Source organism: Vidua chalybeata, chromosome 6 (genome assembly GCF_026979565.1).
Source record: "Vidua chalybeata isolate OUT-0048 chromosome 6, bVidCha1 merged haplotype, whole genome shotgun sequence".
NCBI lineage: Eukaryota > Metazoa > Chordata > Aves > Passeriformes > Viduidae > Vidua > Vidua chalybeata.
This window is the reverse complement of record NC_071535.1, coordinates 23,472,032-23,490,833: the sequence shown is the minus strand read 5'-3', so window position 1 is coordinate 23,490,833 and position 18,802 is coordinate 23,472,032. Positions and strand designations below refer to the sequence as shown.

The following is an 18,802-nucleotide window of genomic DNA, read 5'->3' as shown; positions in this document are numbered from 1 at the left end:
AAAATCTTGTAAAAATCTAGCATATCCATGTGTCCCAAAATGACTGGAGTTTATGGCCATGAGATTTTGGGAATTTAGGGCAGAGGAGTAACCAATTTATGTAAAATAGAGTGATTTTTGTTCTGAAAATGTTCTCATTTAGAAGTGCATTGTTGAATATAGCAGTGGGCCTGAGATAAAAATAACCCCAATGGGGTACTGTACTCCTGGCTTCCAGGATCCGAACATGAACTTGTCAGGGTGCTAAGATATTTTGAATTGCCTCTGTCTCTACAGGAAGGTTTTGCTGTGGCTTTTTGAGTTCTAGCTAGAGATCAAAAAAGGAAGCTTGATGCTATTGCCAGCAGAGTAGACATACTACCTCTTCTCATCATATTCATTGCAAGTTTGTTCTTCACCTCCCCCCTCCAGTGAAGTGTTGGCTCTTAGAAATTTATTTTGGTAATAAAACATTACTTTATACTTGCCCATGAAAGCATGTTTGAAGGCTGTTTGTGGATTCTTTAAAGTGACCAAGAGATTGTTGTTCCCTAAGCACACTGCAAACTTGTATCATAATTAAATCAGATTAATTAATGTGCAGAAAATTCAGCTCATAACTTTTAAGTGATTAACTTAGGCTCTTAAAATGTGAACCTAAACCTATGGTTGGTGTGCTGTAATTCGGTTGTCAGTCCCAAAATTGTATGCTTCAATGGGTTTTGGTTGTGAGAAAATGGGTGAATTTATTTTTGCTGGTTTTGGTCACAATGAGGAGATAATAAAGCTGTGCTTACTGCTTTTCACAGTTGTAATTCTTGACAGTAAAGCTAAAGGATATAGTTTAGTTATTTTCTTGCAATTTATCTTACAACTTGTACTGTAGTTGAGGAGGTGGGAATAGCAAACTCCATGCTGTGTAAGAAGAGATTTTCAGTTTGTGATTTAATCATAGTGATTGGTTGCTACAGCACAAGCACAAGAGTGGAGATAATTGAAAGACATCTAATAACTGATTAAGTAGATTTCATTTATGTGTTGTTTTGAGCACTGTTTTAGTGAAAGCTTATAAGCTTTATTATAATATGTTCAGCAGAATATATTTTCTATGTAGAAATTTTACATTGCTAGGGCATTTTCATATGGAGAATTTTTTGTGCTATGAGGAATATATCCACATATTGTTTAAACTTCACAAAGTGACAATTATTTGGGTATCACTATGCATTGTCATGTAAAATTCTGCTTTTCAAGTATTTGGTGATTTTTTACAAGCATATGTACTATAAATATCTCAAAGTCCTTGCACGACTTCCCCCAAACCTATTACTACATTTTAAAGCTTTCCAAGTTTACTGGCAATACAATAAATATTAGCTCCCATATTCTTCAAATTAAAATGTGACTTCTGTTTTCTCACTTTGGGGTTTGATGTCTGTTCTACTGAACCAGGTAAAATCGGGTTTGGTCAGTAGGTGGAGGGGATTCCATGAAGAGCCCAGCTGTTGCATTTAGCAGCATTGGTGCCCTTCTCCTGGAGGGTTGCTGAACTGTTATCCCATGGTAGCTCTAGAGGGCTCTCTGCTGTTGGAAATGTCACATTTCTAATGAGTTATATGACAAAGGTCTTAATAACCTGTTGGTCGTTAAGGAACTCATAACACTTTTTTTGCAAATGCTAACCTTATTGTCATCAGCAAAATATAGCATATGCAATTAGAATCTAATTTTCTCCAGTGTCAATTAAAGGGTCTCATTTTTATTCTGAACTGTGTTGTACTCTGCCTGTAAATGTCTGTCACTTAAGTTACAGCATTTAAGTAGTGTAGGAAGTAATTTTTGTTTGTGCCGTTTGTGACGTTCCTTGTTAAGTCAGTAAGAGTGTGATGTTGCTGGCACTGACTGTGCAAGAAAGAGAGAAGATAATCATCCCAGGCTTTATTGTAATCATGCAGTTTGTTACTGTAGCAGCCTTAGAAGTATATAGGCATTGTTTTAGGAGAATTAGAAATAAATGTATAAGATGGAGGACAAAATGGGACAGGATGAAAGTACTCCAGAGTAATTTTCAGCAGAGCAATAGGTGCTTGTCCTCAAGTTCTATGAAGGCATTAGAAATGAAGGACTACCTTCTGGTAATACTTCTGCTTTTATTTTAAATCCCTTTGGATGTTTTACAGATACATGAATTCCAGTTCTGCTTGGTGGGTGGGCAGTGGCATTGCTGGGTTTGACTGGGTATCTATATCAGACTTGGTTGCATTAAAATGGACTTTAAACTGGTTAGTTTGAAAATCAGTCAAGCAGTTAAAGATTGTAATGTTGTGTTCTTTATTGTAATAGTAAATTCTATTTTCTTATAGTTTTGTAGGGTTTTTTCTGTATATGTGCCAGTGCTACATTGCTTTCACTGAGTTGTGTTTTGAAAGCAGTGAAAACCAGAAATAACTAGGAGCAACATCTGTGCAAACTACAAGACTAGAAATGTCTATCTAGACTAGAAATAACTGCAGCATGATTGCAGCTTATGCTTTGCAACACCTTTGGGCCTCATGGGTTGGATGTCTGTTATGGACAGTGCTGCAGTGTTCTGCATGATAAGGAGCTTAAATATTGAGAGAGTGAAAATAACATTGAATTTGATGCTCAGTGAGCTTCCCAGCTGAAAACATGCACAAGTGTCCTATTTTTACTCAGTGGCGAGCTCTATCTTGTGTGTTCTGAAAAGACCTTGTTTAAAATCACCCTTGTGAATACTGCTGAAGAGAGAAAAGGTGAAGTATGGATAGACTCAGGAAAGGAAGAGGTTGTTTTATTTTCATTGGTAGCATTTGCAGTTCCCCAAGCAATGAGGGCTGCAGAAACTGGCTTTTGAGAGCCACAACTTAATTAGATGTTTGGGTCTGTTGTAAAATCCTGTGGTGTCTGCCTCTTGTGCCAGCATGAAAATTATCCTTATACAGTGGAGAAAAGGTATTGAGAAATCTTTCATGTAAATTCTGTGTCTTTTTCCTTCTTCTAGGAACTACATTACATAGTAGGAAAAATACACTAAATCCCCCTTATTTGAGGAAAACACAAACTAATAACAATTAAGCTATTGATTACTTTTTCAGGCAGTAAAAAGATGCTTCTTCCAGGATTCATTTCCCCACACCATCCTTGACTTCAAACACCTGCAACATACAAGTTTTGGTAGTAGATGAATTCAAATGCTCAGTCCTCCTAGCATTTTGGATGTATTTATTGCATGTACTACATCTTTTCATGTCTAACCACTGTAATTTGAGAGGAAATAATATATTTTTTATTTAAGGTTATGGGTAGTACTAGTTCAGTGGAAGTGGGAATTTTATATATCTTAATGCACTACTGCAATTTTTGTGTAATGGAATCTTATATTAAAACCTTTTGTGTAACTATTGGGATTTTGCTTCTAAATTCAGAGGATATAGACGTAGCCAGTTTTAAACGACATAAGATTTTGCAATGTTTTTTGAAATATATTTTCAAGTAATTGTGCTTGAACTGAAATATTTTTTATGAGATACAGCATTGTGGAGTGGCATCTGCATCCTCTTTCTGCTTTGACTTGTTAGTTTTGAATACTTTTATAGTCAATTAATAGCACGATCTGGAGTTGCTAAACAAAATGTCTCATAATAGTGTCTCAGAATTCGTGTTAACAGAAACGCTCTCAGTATGTTTAAACATGCCTCCATCTATAATTCATGTAACACTGTATATTGTTAAATCCTGTCAGTTTTGAGATCTAAATATTTTAGGGAAGAATAAGTCAAAAATACCCTTTTGGCTACTGCATCTGTGTGAGGGACATCCACCTTGTTCGGAGCATTTGAAAATAGAATCTCTATATTTTCTGTGTTTACCGATGTTTACTTCCCTGTAGAGCTGTTCAGGAAAGTGACCAAAGGCAGAGGGGGACACTTTGAAAGTTACTTAGTACAAATTTGTATTGAGAAGAAAAAGGAAATAAACATTTTCTGTAGTCTTCCATTCCTAGCTGTTTTTCTGATTAAGTAGCTATGGTGGGTAAAATTCAGGTGCATATGAGTTTTGGAGATCACTACACAGCTGACAGGGATAAAAAAAGTTTTTCACCAGTTGTAGCCTTTAAACTTCAGAGGCCCATGTATATAAGCTTTATGTTATATGAAGCTGTATTCTAACTGCCTTAAGGTGTATCCAGTGCATGTACAAGTCTATTGACTTCAAGGTCTGCTTTTTACTGAGTACTCCATATCTCTTTTTTAAAAAATAGAGAAATTATTTGTTAATTTTTTTTTAGCCATTTTCACTTTTTGGTAATCAGCAGCATCACTGACTTTTTGTGTCTGAGTTTGAATGTACAGTAGTGGTGTTCCATTTTAAAAACAGTTTAGTTGAAATTATTATAGCAGAAATTATGTAAAGGTTGTAACAGGACGTAGTTTTCAAAAAGCTGAACTTTATGTGTAAATGCATATATTAATGTTACCTGGCAGTTGTTTTCAGCTCTGGTCTAAATGTTTTATTAAATTTTTGAAAATGCGTCTTTTTTTCTTTATTATTTTGACCTGGCTTTGTTGCACTGATGGCTCTGTTTAGTGAACTTTCTCCAGCTATTCCACACTCTGAGCCATCAGTGGATAATAATTCTCTAATTGCAATGGGTGGCAATGGCTACTCTCTGAAGAACTGGCTTATGAATCCCTGTCTGAGGTTCTGATCTAAATTTCTTGGTCATGCTGGGGTCATCACAGTGTATTTACCAGGCTGAAGTTGCAAAGTCCTCAGTGCCCAGGTTGCCTGGTGCTTCCCTGTTAGAATTCAGTGTGCCAGACCCACGGCACCCCTGTCTTTTCATGAATGGAATTCAAAAAGACACTTATATTTCCATAAATAAATTAGGAATTCAGTGGCTTCTTCCGGCTAATCAGGGCAGGCTGATAAACCTTGCTAGCTGTTTAATAAATGAATTGTGACTGATTACCTATTAATATGGACGCCTCAGGAATTCACCCTGGGGGAAGCAGAGCAGTGAAATAGAGAGGGGCATGGCCCCCTGGGAAATCAGGGCTTCATGTTTGCAGCTTAAATATCTCTGTGAAGTATCAATAAGGAGGTAATTGAATTTTGAACACAAACATGAGCGCCGGATGGATGAAGGAGAGGGGGGCCCTGATCATCTCTTCATGCCCCTTCATACTCCCCTCCCCTTCCCCTTGGAGACTACTCTAGTGAAGATAGATGCTAAATCCATTAAATAAAGATTAGACTGTGTCGTGGTAGAAAATGGCAGCTTAGCTAGATCCCTGGGCAAATTGGGACCTTTAAGCAATACAGAAAATTAAAATATACATTTTTAACAAGTGTGCTGTCGACACAGTAATAATGACTCTGTGGCTTGTGGGGTTTGCTCACCTTTCAGATCTGCTTTTGTTTGGTTATATCATTTGCTCTTGTTTTGAAACCAGCCTGCTTGGTCTCTCTGAAGCAGAGAAGACTTAGGGGAAAGAAGGTTATTTTCCCACCTCGCTTTCTTTGGCACTTTTTATTGGCTCTTATGCTTATAATAGTATAGAAGATCAGTACTCTTGTATTTGAATTTGAAAATAATTAACTTTGGCTCCGACACACTCAGTCACATGTTCTGAAAAGTAGTTGGAAATAGTCTAGAGGAAGCATGGAGATGTAAATGTGATCAAACTTTTTAGAAATAGTTTTTATTTTCTAATCACATGGCTTTGTTTTTTATTTACTCCAGAACAATTTTTCTGAATTCTACTCTTATGGGAAAGATTAGTATAGGGGTGTACATTGTAAAAGGTCAATATTCTTTTTTGTCACACAGTGAATTGTAGAAACACAGCTGCGGTGGTGTTCAAGGGGTGACAGTGTTGCTTTATAATACTGTACTAGACATAGTACATACATACAGGCCTTCTTCACAATCTCACATACCCTGTTGTCTGTTGCAGAAAGTCAACAGATCTTGGGTTTTGCAGGCAGAAGCTCATCTGTCTGTACAAGTAGAGGACCAATTGCTATACTGAAGAGACTACTCCTCTTACTTTTTCCAAGTAAGACAATCATTCTACAGAATAAAATCCAAAACTGTTTCTGTTTAATTATTTGGAACAAGAAATGAGCATAAACCAATGTTTCCCTGGAGATAACTGGTTTTCCTTCCATCTAGAATTTTTTTTGCTTTAATCTAGATAGTTTTGAAAATGGAAAGAGAAAAAAATTATTTTGTATTTTGCTGAATATCTCAGTTTAAGACATATTAGGAGGAAACCCCAATACACTGAATTACAGTGGACTGAGACAATAGTAACATGGGGACTTCTGTCTCTTCTTGCACAACATCTCTCTGATAACACCACTTCCCTGTTTTCTGACTTCTCTCAAATATAAGCAGTTGTGCCCAGAAACCCCTTGATGTGGATCTTCAGCTTTAACTGCTAAGAAGTGAACTCAGCATGTTCATTTTTTGTTTAAAAAGAACAGTAGATATTATTAAGTATAAAAAAGTATTAACTGCCGTATGTGCTGTTCTAGAGACAGTAGTGAGCATATTGGGAATGCTTTGTCTTCCATTAACTTAGATCTGCATTCAGACATGGTTTTCTATTTGTTTTCCAAACTATCATCTGCTTCCACATCCTAGCACTTTCTTCACTTTTGTGATGGGTGTTTTGCATTGGGAATGTCTGTATTCTTTCATCCAGCCATGCTTCTAGGAAGAAAAAAAAAATTGTAAGCTGGCTTAGCCTCAAAGATTCTCTTTCATGGTGTTGACACCAAATTGAAAATGAACAGGTACCACCCCTTAGCTAAATTACAGTAATTGATTGTGTATGTGCTGGAGCTGTCTCAATTGAAGAAGCCAGATCTCAAGCCTCCTTTGGTAAGGGGAGATTACACCACTGGGTCTACCTTTGGTCAAGCATGTCGATCATGAGCTTCTTCTTTTTTGGGACTTCCTGGCCTTTGTTCTCCTTGCAAGGGGACAGTTCTTTTCCTGAACCCCACCCCTCTCTCTCCAGTTCTCAGTCTGCTCTTTATAACACATCTAGTTTCCTTTAACCTTAGCTGGCCACTTTCAAAGAAGTCACCTGTACCTTGTCCTATATCCTTTTTTTCTTACGCTATGGGCTTTCCTTAGCTTTATTGTATCACCTATGTCTCTGCCTGTTTTGGAGATTTTTCTGCTCTCTTCTCCCTGCTTGTACACTTAGACAAATTTTCTAGCTCAGGAGTTTTCCTTCCTTTGTATATCCCAAATTTAAAAGGAGACTCTTGCTAATTTGTTCTGTAGCTTCTTCTGAAGGCAGGCATGTGCCAGGAACCTCACAAGCTTATGGCTTTCCATATTAAGGCACTTAGTGATGCAACATTTTAATTAAATTAACCAGAATTCGTAAATTGTAGATAGACAGATTTTCCAGATCATCTCAATATGAGCTTTTAGAGTGATCAACACTCTGCTGGTGTTTAATCCATCAGACTGCCATATGGAGTGTTGAAGAGTAGAATATCTGTTTATTAACAATTGTTGTTTTTTCACGTCAGCAAGTACGATTTTTGTATTTGAGGACCTAGGAGTGCAATCTGTTCCCGCATCTCTTATGTGAGTCGTATCAACCTCATGCCAGACCTCATTTCATGCCAATCCCTCTTTTTTTACTCCATTTAGGTGATCCAATAGGCTGTCTAAGTGGCATAATAGAGCAAGAGGGTCATTCTACCAGTCTTCAGAAATTCTTTGGTTACACTGTCACAAGGGGAATGTGTTCAGATGTCCTTTATGAAGAAGAAATTGCAGATATCCATATTGTTGGTGATTTCTGTGAACAGTTGAGACACATTTAGTAAAGCTCTGCAATTTGATTGACCATAATATGTCATAATTCACAAAAGTCAGAAAATTGTTCAAGATCAAGCCTACATTTTATTCACTCTGAATTAATAAATTCTTGTTCCCAAATCCTAGGATATCTGGTGTTGGACTACTCTAGGAATAGAATTTACCTGTCTCTTTAGAGCAGTTGTCTGTTCCATTTTATTGTGAAATACAAGAGTCTGTTTCTACTCATTTAGCTGAGTGAATGCTTTCCATTGGTGGTCTTTTCAATGGGAAAAATACTCTTCAGGCAAGAGGAAAAAACCTTCTTGTATTGTGACGTTTTCATTGCTCTTCTCAGAAAGAAGTATTAGCTCTTCTAGAATGGGAGATGAGATTAGTGCAGTAAGTCCAAGCACCCAAGCCATAATTTAAATCTTCTTCCAGTTTTTGATATAACACTTACCTTTCCTATATATCCACACAGTGCTTATCCAAGTTTTTATAATATTATGCCTTTCTCAGAATCTTTTACTCTGATCTTATCAAATCTTGTTCCACTCACAAAGATGAGCTCTGTATTTTGACTGTGATCAAGATCTCCATACATTTCTACACATACTTCAGTATTGTATCAGGCCATTTTTCCATTTCTCTTTCTTGTCATGTTTTTTTCTTTGTTGTTCTGATGTTCTGTATGTTCTGGGCTTTTACATGACTTTTGTGGTTTTGGATGAAAAACTTGCTGTTTGGCAGAATTGTCTTGACAAATCTGTCTGAACTTGCTGGAGAATTTACTCAAAGTAAATTGGGGTTTGTGCACAGTTGATGAATGTGGCAGGATATAATAATATTTTGCATGTGCCCCTTAAACCTCCTGAGCTCCTGGGATCATTCAAAATAGCCAGGTCCAGAATAGCCAGGTCCTCGGCATGGTGAAGCTGAGCAGATTGTTCTTCTCCTGTATGTCTTCAGGCTTGAGTGAATCTTCAAGTCACAGCAAATTATTATGCTATCTCCTACCTCTTCTGTTTGAATTTAATAATTGTTTATGCTTTACACCCTATATTTCTGCATAAGGTCTAATAATCTTTTCCCAGGAAGGAAATAAGTCTCATTGTCTGTTTTGTAACTTCGGATACTCTGTCACTTCAGGCAGTATTTTGGTAGGAATAATTCTGAGATTGTGTGGTACACACTATTCACTTCTAGAGAGCTGCTTATAAATCAGGAGTTTTCTTCATGAGAATGTGGGGGGGAAAAAGAGGATTTATTTTATTTTGAAAGGTAGTGCAGTTGTTATTTTACATCTCTTCAATTGAGAAGATAAATTGAAAATTCCTATTGACTCCCAACCCTGAAAAGAATGAGAGGGGAGAAAAATCAGAAAACAAGTAATGGAAGCTAGTCAGATTAAAATTAGCAAAAATAAATGCTTTTTACATAATGAATTATTTGATGTGGGACTTTCTGCACACTGGGATTTTTTTTTTTTTTTTGGATCAAGTATTAGCAACAAATGAGAAGGAATCAGGCAATTAAATGGACAATGAGAACATTTTTAGTTAGAGCAGAAAAAATCTAAAATGAAATAGGAAATATCAGCTGCTTCAGGATATAAAACAAGCACTTAAGAAGAGGAGGAATCTTTCAGTAATAATTATTCCATATGTCTTCATGATGTGGCTCCCGAATTTATCTTTTCCTGTGATGCTTCTGATCTTGGCTGCAGTCAAACAGGATATCTGACTGGGTAGATTACTGATCTGCCTTGCTCTATCAATTCCTGTGCTCATTTACAGTTTTTATGACTACAGAGCACAGAGATTCTTGTTTAACAGGAAATAACATTTCTACAGTCTCTTTTAGCAACTAGTCATAGATCCTATTTATAGATGGGATTTTATATACCAGATTTTGGTCAGTGGTATAGAATGTAAATTCTGAGCATGCTCTGAGTTACATCTCTTGAGAGAACATCATTATTAAACCTTTTTGAAGGTGTCCCTGGTGGCAGCTCCATAGAGCAGGTGGCCTGCATGGCACAAGCACACAGAGAGTCAGGAGCCTGTGTCTTATCAGACCATATAATCTAAAAATCACTCAGCCTGTTTTGGTCTCCTGGGGAGATGATGACGATGGCACAGGACTCTTATGCTAAAAACTAATTGTTAACCTGTAGAGGACGTCATTCAACACAAATCCCAGCAGAACAGGGCTGGGTGATGGATGTTTCTGGGTAGCAGGCCAAGCTATCATTTAGTTTTCAACAGATAGTTCTCTGGGTTGCCCCAAGAGTTTCATGTCTAGTACCTGGCTTATGTGAAAATAAAAAACACATTAATTAAAAAAAAAAAAAAGCTTACAATTTATGTTTATTAATGTGTGCATCTAAAACTGAAAGGAGCAAATAGTTTCTTCCCTGTCTCAGGGCATAAAATGCCCTCACTCTTCCCTATAGTACTTAGGTTTCCTGGAACATTAAGCAAAGCAGTGGGTAGGTAGAAGGTTAAAGGCAAGGAAACAGTGTTGAAAAGGAATACAGTAGGTAGTATATGGGAAAGGAATGTGGGGCTGTATATACATCTGTTGATTGAAACGTGGCCAGAAGATCCAGGGAAGTGATGCATCTGTGTCTGCTATGCCACATCCAGTGGTGTCCTCCATGCCCGAGCACGAAGAAGACGTTGGTAAACTGGAGTGAGTTCAGTGGAGGGCCACCAGGATGATCAGGGGCTGGAGCACTTGACCTGTGAAAAGAGGCCAAGGGAATGGAAAATTCAGCATGGAGAAGAGGTGATCTCACAGGGACCTGATAGCTGCCTGCTAGAACATGCAGGGAGGTTATTTGAGAAGATGGAGTCAGGCTGTGGGAGAACAAGAGACAATAACTGTAAATTGATGCAAGAATATTTCTGACTGGAATCAAGAGAAAACTTTTCCAGCATGGAACAGTCAAGTATTGGAAGGATTGTCAAGAGAGGTTGTGCAGTCTCCATCTGTGGGTGGTTTTATGGCTTGACTGGATAAAGCCTTGAGCAGTCTGTCTGTTCTGGACAGAACATTAACTGGAGACCTGCCAAGGTTCTATCAAATCTGATTCTCTACAACTTTCCTCATATGATATTGTATTGTATACCTTATTTGATCTGTTCTCTTCTGGTAGATTACATTTTCGTCACTAAGCACTTTTTCCTTGTATCCTCATTTTATTATACCTCTTCTACTCTGCTGTACCTTCCTAACTCTAAATACATCTGATAGTTCCATTGTCACTGGATCATGGTGTCTTCAGAGTTCTCCTGACTTCCAAAGTTTTTTCAGTGCCCCTCAACCCTCAGAGCAGTGCTTCTAGTCACCAAATCTATGGAGACTCTTCATGGCCATTTTCATAGCAAAGCAGAGGCACTGCCTTCTGCTTTCCTTTCTGAGCTATCTTGTAGAAGGTTTGCTGTCTGCTTTGCTGCAGTGTTCTTTTTTCTCATAGTGGATGAAAACCAATTCTGTGCTCATTAAAAGATAGCAGTGTCGCTGCTATCTTTTATTCAGCTTTTATAAGAGAAGTACCTAGTGGTAGACGTGGCCTCAGACCAGTGGTATGCATGGACTGTAAATAAACATGAAGGGATTTTTTGGAAGCAGATGAGTACCAAAGCTTACTGGGCTACTCTCAGTAGACCTTCTGGAGAAAAAAAAACAGTGATTTTTTTGTTTTATAATGATGTTTTGTTTGGCTTTATTTCTGGGTTTCAAAAAACTGGAGTTTCTTATGGCCTCTACTCTCAGGAGATATCTTCAACTCCAATACCCTCTGTATTTCTTGGATTCTTGATATTTTCTTCAAAATTCATTGATATTAGAAGCATGAGGATGTTTATGAAAAATGTTCTCACATTTCCTTGTGGATCTGGGAGGGTATTTTTGAGTATATCTTCTACATCTGCTTTTACAGTTAAGCCTTACCCAGTTGCCTTTAAGCTCGTTAGCAGCTAAATTGTAATAATTGTAGCAGAACCTACATTGTTGAGATTTGAATACCCATTCCAAATAGCCTTGAGTGTATTACAGTTTGATTATCAAGTAGGTCAGATTAACACTAGTCCATAGATTCTCTGAGTAATAACAGTTTTTCACTATTCATTCAAACTTGACTCTCCTAGCATTTGGATGCTGTAAAATCTGTAGCATTTCTAAATGAGTGCATTTCCTCTGGTGTCTTGTGACCAGCTTGGAGTTAGTAGAGATGGTTTTGAATTTCCTGAATCCTCTTCTAGGGTCTCAGATACTCCTCAGCTCAGGGTATTGCTGCCAGAAGAGTATTGTAGTGAGCAGAACACATGAGACTTATCAAGTTAAAATAACTTAAATAATATACCTTAAAGTGCTGGAATAAAGCAAGCAGTGAATATACTGAGAAGGTTTGAGGATAGTAATAGGGTAATAGTTACATGAAGTACCTTTGATTCACATGAAGGAAAGAATTAAAAGATGGAGATAGTTGTGAAGGTTTTCTTCTGCAGCCCACAAACTGCATATTACTGTTCTTCCATAGTTCTGTCTTAACAAAGCCTGAGAATTTGACCTTGGAACACTGAGATTTCAGTAATTTGCATGTATTTAGCCATACAGACTTTTTCCATGGATTTTTGAAAAGTTTGGAAGTCTTCTATGTAATGTCATGTGTTTTATCATACTCATTGCAAAAGTAATCTTTGTCTAATCAATGTGTAAATCAAACAGTATTTTTCAGTCAAAACCCATGAATCTTTTCATAGAGGCCTCCAATACTGATAATGCATTGTTCTGTCAAGGGCTGCAGTCATCTAAACAGAAAAATGTTTCAATAAGGAATCTTGGGATTTGAAAACATTTTAAAGATTTAGTCTGCTCTTTAAAGTAAAGACATACTTCTGGACAAATAAATACAGACTACCATATTATGAGCTTCTTTGATCTAGATAGCTGTTTCCATTAAGTTTGTTGACAGAAGTTAAATTTAAAAATGCAGTTCTCCTTCACAGTTCAGGCCACTAGCTAACCTATTGACAAGGGCTGGTTTCTACCTTTTGGAGGTCAAGGAAGCTGTACCATTCTTGATCCAGTGCTGCAAGCCTCCCTGTAAACAAGCCTTGATGTCTTCTGATTGGATTTGTGTGCCCTGGCTTGCATAACCATACAGCTTGTATCCCAGCGTTATTAGCCAAAAGGAATATAGGGACTTACATAATCATTACACGATTATTTTTCAGTAACTGTACTGTAAATATGTAATTCTCTCTGTTCCTAATAACTCTTAATCTCTTTGTTTCTATTGGCTCATGGGCTCAGATTTGGCTGTAGCCTCCATGCCCTGGCCACTGATGAAACTTGAAAAAATTGTTACTCTCAGGGTTCACCTGCTTTGCCCCCAGCAGCAAATACGTGTTCCCCAGTGCAGGCAGGGGCATTGTGGTGCACTGTGTTGTGGGAGCGTGCACAGCACTTCTGCCTCCATTCCTTCTGGGAAAGGCCCATTCATCTCCAGAAACCTTTCATACCTGGCTCTTGTGTGTATGTTCAGCACAGACCACTTTGCTGAGCTTCTTTGTGCGTTTTATGCCTGAGAATTCTAGTGCAAACAGTTTTGATCTCATTTCTGCATGTTGTTTGAGATTCTTCCTTGAGATCCTCTGGTGAGAAAATCTGAATTATCAAGAACTCTTGATCCACTGCAGGTGTTGGAAACCAGGATGAGATTATTTTCTTTTTGGTACAAGCAAATAAAAAAAGGCCCTTCTTTAGAGTACTTCTTGTAAAAACATGGCCCTATTCTGCTGTTTAGTTGTGGTATCTGTGGGATTTGGTGGTCAGAGCTCTCTCCCAACTTGTAGCTCTTCCAGTGATAACTTACACTCGTAAAGTACCATTCAGGGATATTTGAAAATATCCTCAACTTTGATGCAAAATTGGTTTTCTTGCTGATTTTAATATTAGAAGTGTAACTATTTTTTTTTTTAATTTCAGCCTTACAAAATAATTGAAAATAATTTTTCTGTGTTTAATTAGCTTCATGAGTCAGTGCCTGGTCTTAGGTCTTGACATTTTTGGCATGCAAAATTTTCTTGTGTATTTGACCTTGGCTTTATTCCAGAATAAATATTTTAAGCTGCTACTTGTGTGTATTTTTTTTTTCCTTTGGTCTGAGTCTAGGGGCAGACATAAGGAGCACTGAGAGAAGTGAAGTGTATAAACCACAATTAGAATTGCAGTGCACAGGTGTCTGTAGATCTTACACAATTGCCAAGCTATTTGTTTCACAAATGATAGGGGCTTTGGGAGTGTATTTTGGAGAATAAAGGGAGCAGAAGGCCTTCCATTTGCATGTTAGGGTTGTGGGTTCGGTTGTTTGGGGTTTTTTGGTTTTCTTTTTTTTTCAAATCCTGCTTTAAATTCTTCCAGACTTGATACATTTGATATCTTTACAGAACCAGCATATTGCATGGTTGAAAGTGATCTACTGTGGCTGGCGATGCAGTTTATAACTGCCTTCAGAGAGGAATCAGCATTGAAGAATAAAAATTTCTTGCATAATAGCTTTTCTTTGAGCATCAAATTAGGTCTTGTGGTTTAAAAATCTGAATGCCAGCATTGAAAATAAGATGACTTGTAATAATATTAAAAAAGAATGACTTTTGCATCAAGATTATGGGTGAGTTCTGCTGCAGGCCCTTGAGGATCTTTTTGGGAAGAGAGGCATCTTAAATCTCTATGCTAGTCATACACAAAATATTATTGCAATGAAAAAATAGTGAAGTGAATAAACAGCAGCTCACAGTACAGGATGCTTGATGTATCAGGAGTCCTAGTGTTCACTGTATGTTGCAATTTAATGCACAATAATTTTTTAGTTCTGTATTTGTGTATGCTCCACTCACTGTGTTGGATCTGTATTCTTGGGATGTGAGGTTCCATTAAAAAATAAATAATAATCGCAGCCCCCGCTCCCCCCACGTGCACTCATTTTCTGTAATATGGTAATGATATCACCGTAGCAGTAATTACGGGTCATCTTCATTTCTTTCATCTCTGCTGGTTCTGATGGCTTCATTCCTTTGACGGAGAAGATTTGGCTCTGGGTGCTGTGATTATTTTGTTAAGCATTATTCGAATAGACAGGAGTGAGAGAAATTAATCAATCCAAATGCAATTAGCATCATGTTTAACCCAGTGATGGACGTCTCAAGGTGAAACAGCCAGGGGAGTTTCAGACATTATTATTCAATCCAGTGGCTCTTATCTAAATTATAATCAAGAGGTTTTTATTGGCTTTGCAGAGAGAAGATGTAACTCTTTCCCTGCTTTGGGGGTCAAAGGGATCAGATCTTTGGTCCTACAAGATATTGGCTGCAGGCAGCTCCTAGAATTGGGAGGTACTGTAAGAGTTTACTGTAATATCAGGGTCACTTTGACAAAATACCTGCACATCCTAGTATCTGTGGCCTGGAACATAAGTTTGGTAGTCCCTGGTCATTGGCAGGGTATTCTTTGCCCCTTGCATTTCATTGACTGACTTTGCCCATCTGAATGTGAGTGAATACTGTTTGTAGTTTCAGCATTCGAAGCTCTGTGAACATCACAGTTTGCAACTGAATGCAAACAAAATGGTAACCTCCATGCAAGGTAGGGAAATCTGGTTATTCTGCAGGGAAAGAATCTAATTTTTCTTAGAGTAGATATAATTTTAGTATTTATTGATAGCAACAATAACATTTTTGCGGATTTATTAATCTGCAGCAGATCTGTTGTCACTGAATAATCCTGAATGATCTCTGAGATCTCTTATCAGGTATAAGAAAAAACATGAGTACTATATGTGGAGAAAAACAAGGTGGAAAGAGGTCACGTGAGGATTTCACAATTCAGAAAGGCATTAGGTATTTGATTACAATTCTTAAAGCTCTAGCTAACACTCACAAAAGTGTTTCAGTGGTTTAAAACTTTATCAGTCTCAGCTATTTACCACTTCTCTGTCAGAGAGGACTGTTCTCATAGCATACTGGGAGGAGCAGTCCATGTGCTCACCTGCTCCGATTCACAGCCTGGCTTTGTGCAAGCTTTTACCTTCTTTGGCACTTCAAAACAAGCCATGCCAGACTCTGAAGTACAGCTGACATAAAGGCACATTCTGCTGTCTCATTCACCAAGGGGAGGACACTGATATTTTGTACCAAGGGGGTGTTATTATTTAAAAATGCTGCAGCAAGACTTGACAGCTCATCTTTCAGATCCTGAATTCTAGCACAGTTGCTGAATCCTTTTGCATACATCTTGTGCTAGTTTTGGCTGGGGTAGAGTTAATTTTCTTCACAGTGGCTGGTATGGGCCTGTGTTCTGGATTTGTGCTGAACACAGGCTGATAATAGAGAGATGGTTTTGTTACTGGTGAGCAGAGCCAAGGTCTTTTCTGCTTTTTGTACTGCCACGCTGGCAAAGAGGCTTGAGGTACATGGAAGGTTGGGAGGAGATGCAGCTGGGACAGGTGATCCAAACTGAGCAAAGGGATATTCTAGACCACATGACATTGTGCTCAATGTATAAAGTGGGGGGAAAAAGGAGGAGGGGAGGGATGATCAGAGTGGCCATGTTTGTCTTCCCAAGTCACCATTATGTGTGATGGGGCCATGCGCTCCTGGAGACTGCTGAACACCTGCCTGCCACGGGAAGCAGTGAATCAATTCCTTGTTTTGCTTTGCTTTCTCTGTTGAACTGTCCTTATCCTGACCCACAAATTTCTCAGCTTTACCCTTCTGATCCTCTCCCTGATTCTGCTGGTGAGGGAGTGAGCAAATGGCTGCACAGGGCTTGGTTGCTGGCTGAGGTGAAAGCACAACAATCTGTACTGAGGCTGTGATCCCATCTCTGAGGTGGGAATTAAATCACTGTATGTTTCAAGAATAGTGTAAGGCTTGATAAACTTTGCAAGTGCTTTGATACTGATTACTGAGAGATGCCATGGTAATGCAAGCTTATTCCACCTGGAGGTTTATGCTGATTCTGTTGTCTTAGCTGAGGAATGTGTTTCAGGAGTGTTAGGTGGTTGCAGGGATCTTCAGTGTCAGTGTAACGGTTCCTGAAGCACAGCTTGGAGTGCCTGCATGTGCCAGTTGTGCCTGCAGTGAAGGTGACTGACCTTATTTTCACTAGCCACTGCTCTCCTGAGATGGCAGTTCAACTTTCTGTGAGACTGGGCTTGGGGAAGCATTCACTGGTAAGTATTTGTCAAAGGCCAACAGTCTTCAACTAGTAGCTCATTTGAAACTTATATTAGGAAGTAGACAGCAGATAGCAGAGTAATTGAAGCTCTTTCCATGAAGAAAGAGGTGTGAGCTGGTACCAGGTGGTGATAGGATTTTAGGGGTCTGGTTTGGGATAGGTCTGCAGGAACCAGCTTCTGTCTCTCTGACAGAAGTTCAGATTATGTCATCTGGGTAAAAATATTCTCTTGGTTTTGCCTGTCATATGCCTCTTTTTTCTTTGAGGGCTGTTCAGTAATAATGTCAATCTTAAATATTTTTTATGGTTTTAAATTACCTTTTTGCCTTCAACTCTCATCCCCGACTTATTTTTTTTGTTTTCCTTCAACATGCAATATTAGTTGAGCCCAGCTGAAAGGTGTGACTTTGCAGTTGGCTTTCACAAGTTCAGTCAAGCAAAACTCCTACAGTCGTTCACAGGCAGATTCCTCTAGGCCTTTTTTATGTCCTGTCAACTAAGAAAAAGAATCATTGTGAATTCTTCCTCATGTATCCTTTCTTCCTCATGTATCCTTTCTTCCTCATGTATCCTATTCTTCCTCCTGTATCTCAGCACATAAGGAGCCATTTCTGATGCAACAGATTCTTGTGATAGAAGGTTAAAAACCAGAGAACTGTTCTGCTGTCTTTCTGCAATTCATATTCTTTGCCATAAAATGGTAATTCGCATTGACACTGCTTCAGAAATAAACCTTTCTAGTTTTGTTTTCTATGTAGTCCAAGGACACAGCAGTATTTTGAGGGTGCATGATTAGTACTTTAAAGGAATCCTTCCATGCTGAAAAACAAGTTCTTTAGCTACCATAAGTACAACTGCATGAGAGGAATAACTGATAAGCTAACGAAGTATAACAGTGCCTAAAATAGCCTTTTTGTAGGCAAGAATGTAGCATTCAAAATGTGACACTACAAGTCATTTCAGAGCTAAAAACATTAATTGTATTTCTGGGTTTTATTAGTAGCAAGACCTTTAGATTTCAGCAAAGCTACATTTTCAGGTCAGAGAGGGATCACAGTCAAATTTGTCCTATAAGTTGTACATCTGGGAGAGAAGCTAAGAAGTGCTTCTTTAGCAAGTGACTTTGTATTAAAGTATCTATAATTTGAAGATACTTGCAGGCTTTGTTTTGAGATTTTTAGATAAGCCCAGAAGTGGTAAGCAGTGAAGGTATAATGTTCATGATGACTGTGTGATAAATGCAGTCTGTCACTTATATCTTTTACATAGACTTTATTCCCAAGTGTGTTGTGGATATATTTAAGTGTATATTATGTTTAAGAAGTGTGCAAGTATGTGTGTTACTTAGGATTCTCCTGGATGAAAGTTGCTTATATAAGTCACTGTTTTCCTTGCTGATTTTAAAGCAGTAAATCCTTCCATTATTTCCTGGCTATCCAGACCTTATGACACAGTATGTCCTGTGCTGTTGTATGTGTGAGAAGGCTTTTTATGGGGAGCAATCAGGCTGGACCCCAGTCTCCAGGGCAGTGGTTTTTTTTTAATTAAATTGTCAGTGGAAGGAATATCCGGAACAGCAGTTTTCATTTTCAATCGAGGAAAAAAACATTATGAGTCTTTGTCATTTGATTAAAAGTTACTTAACCTTTAAATTGCTACAGATGTAAAGATAGCTCTGAGTTTCCAATGTAATCGCCTCCAAGTTAAAATCAGGAAAATCTT

The 18,802-nt window shown here is 38.1% G+C and overlaps 1 protein-coding gene across 5 annotated transcripts in view; it reads left to right on the top strand.

Moving 5' to 3' along the window:
- Positions 1–18,802, top strand: part of LIN52 (lin-52 DREAM MuvB core complex component) — a 78,915-nt gene that overhangs the window by 13,983 nt on the left and 46,130 nt on the right. Inside the window, exons 6-7 of one of the 5 annotated variants that reach the window (XR_008431397.1) lie at positions 5,961–6,062; positions 7,682–7,724. The exons of 2 other annotated variants lie outside the window; for them this stretch is intronic. Coding sequence is in view for 2 of the 3 variants with exons in the window: in XM_053945342.1 (XP_053801317.1) it covers positions 7,682–7,857 (176 nt within the window). In the remaining variant the exon portion in view is untranslated. Of the gene's footprint in view, positions 1–3,095; positions 3,224–5,960; positions 6,063–7,681; positions 7,941–18,802 lie in introns of those variants that run through there. 2 more of the 5 variants (XM_053945342.1, XM_053945346.1) reach the window with 2 other exon arrangements.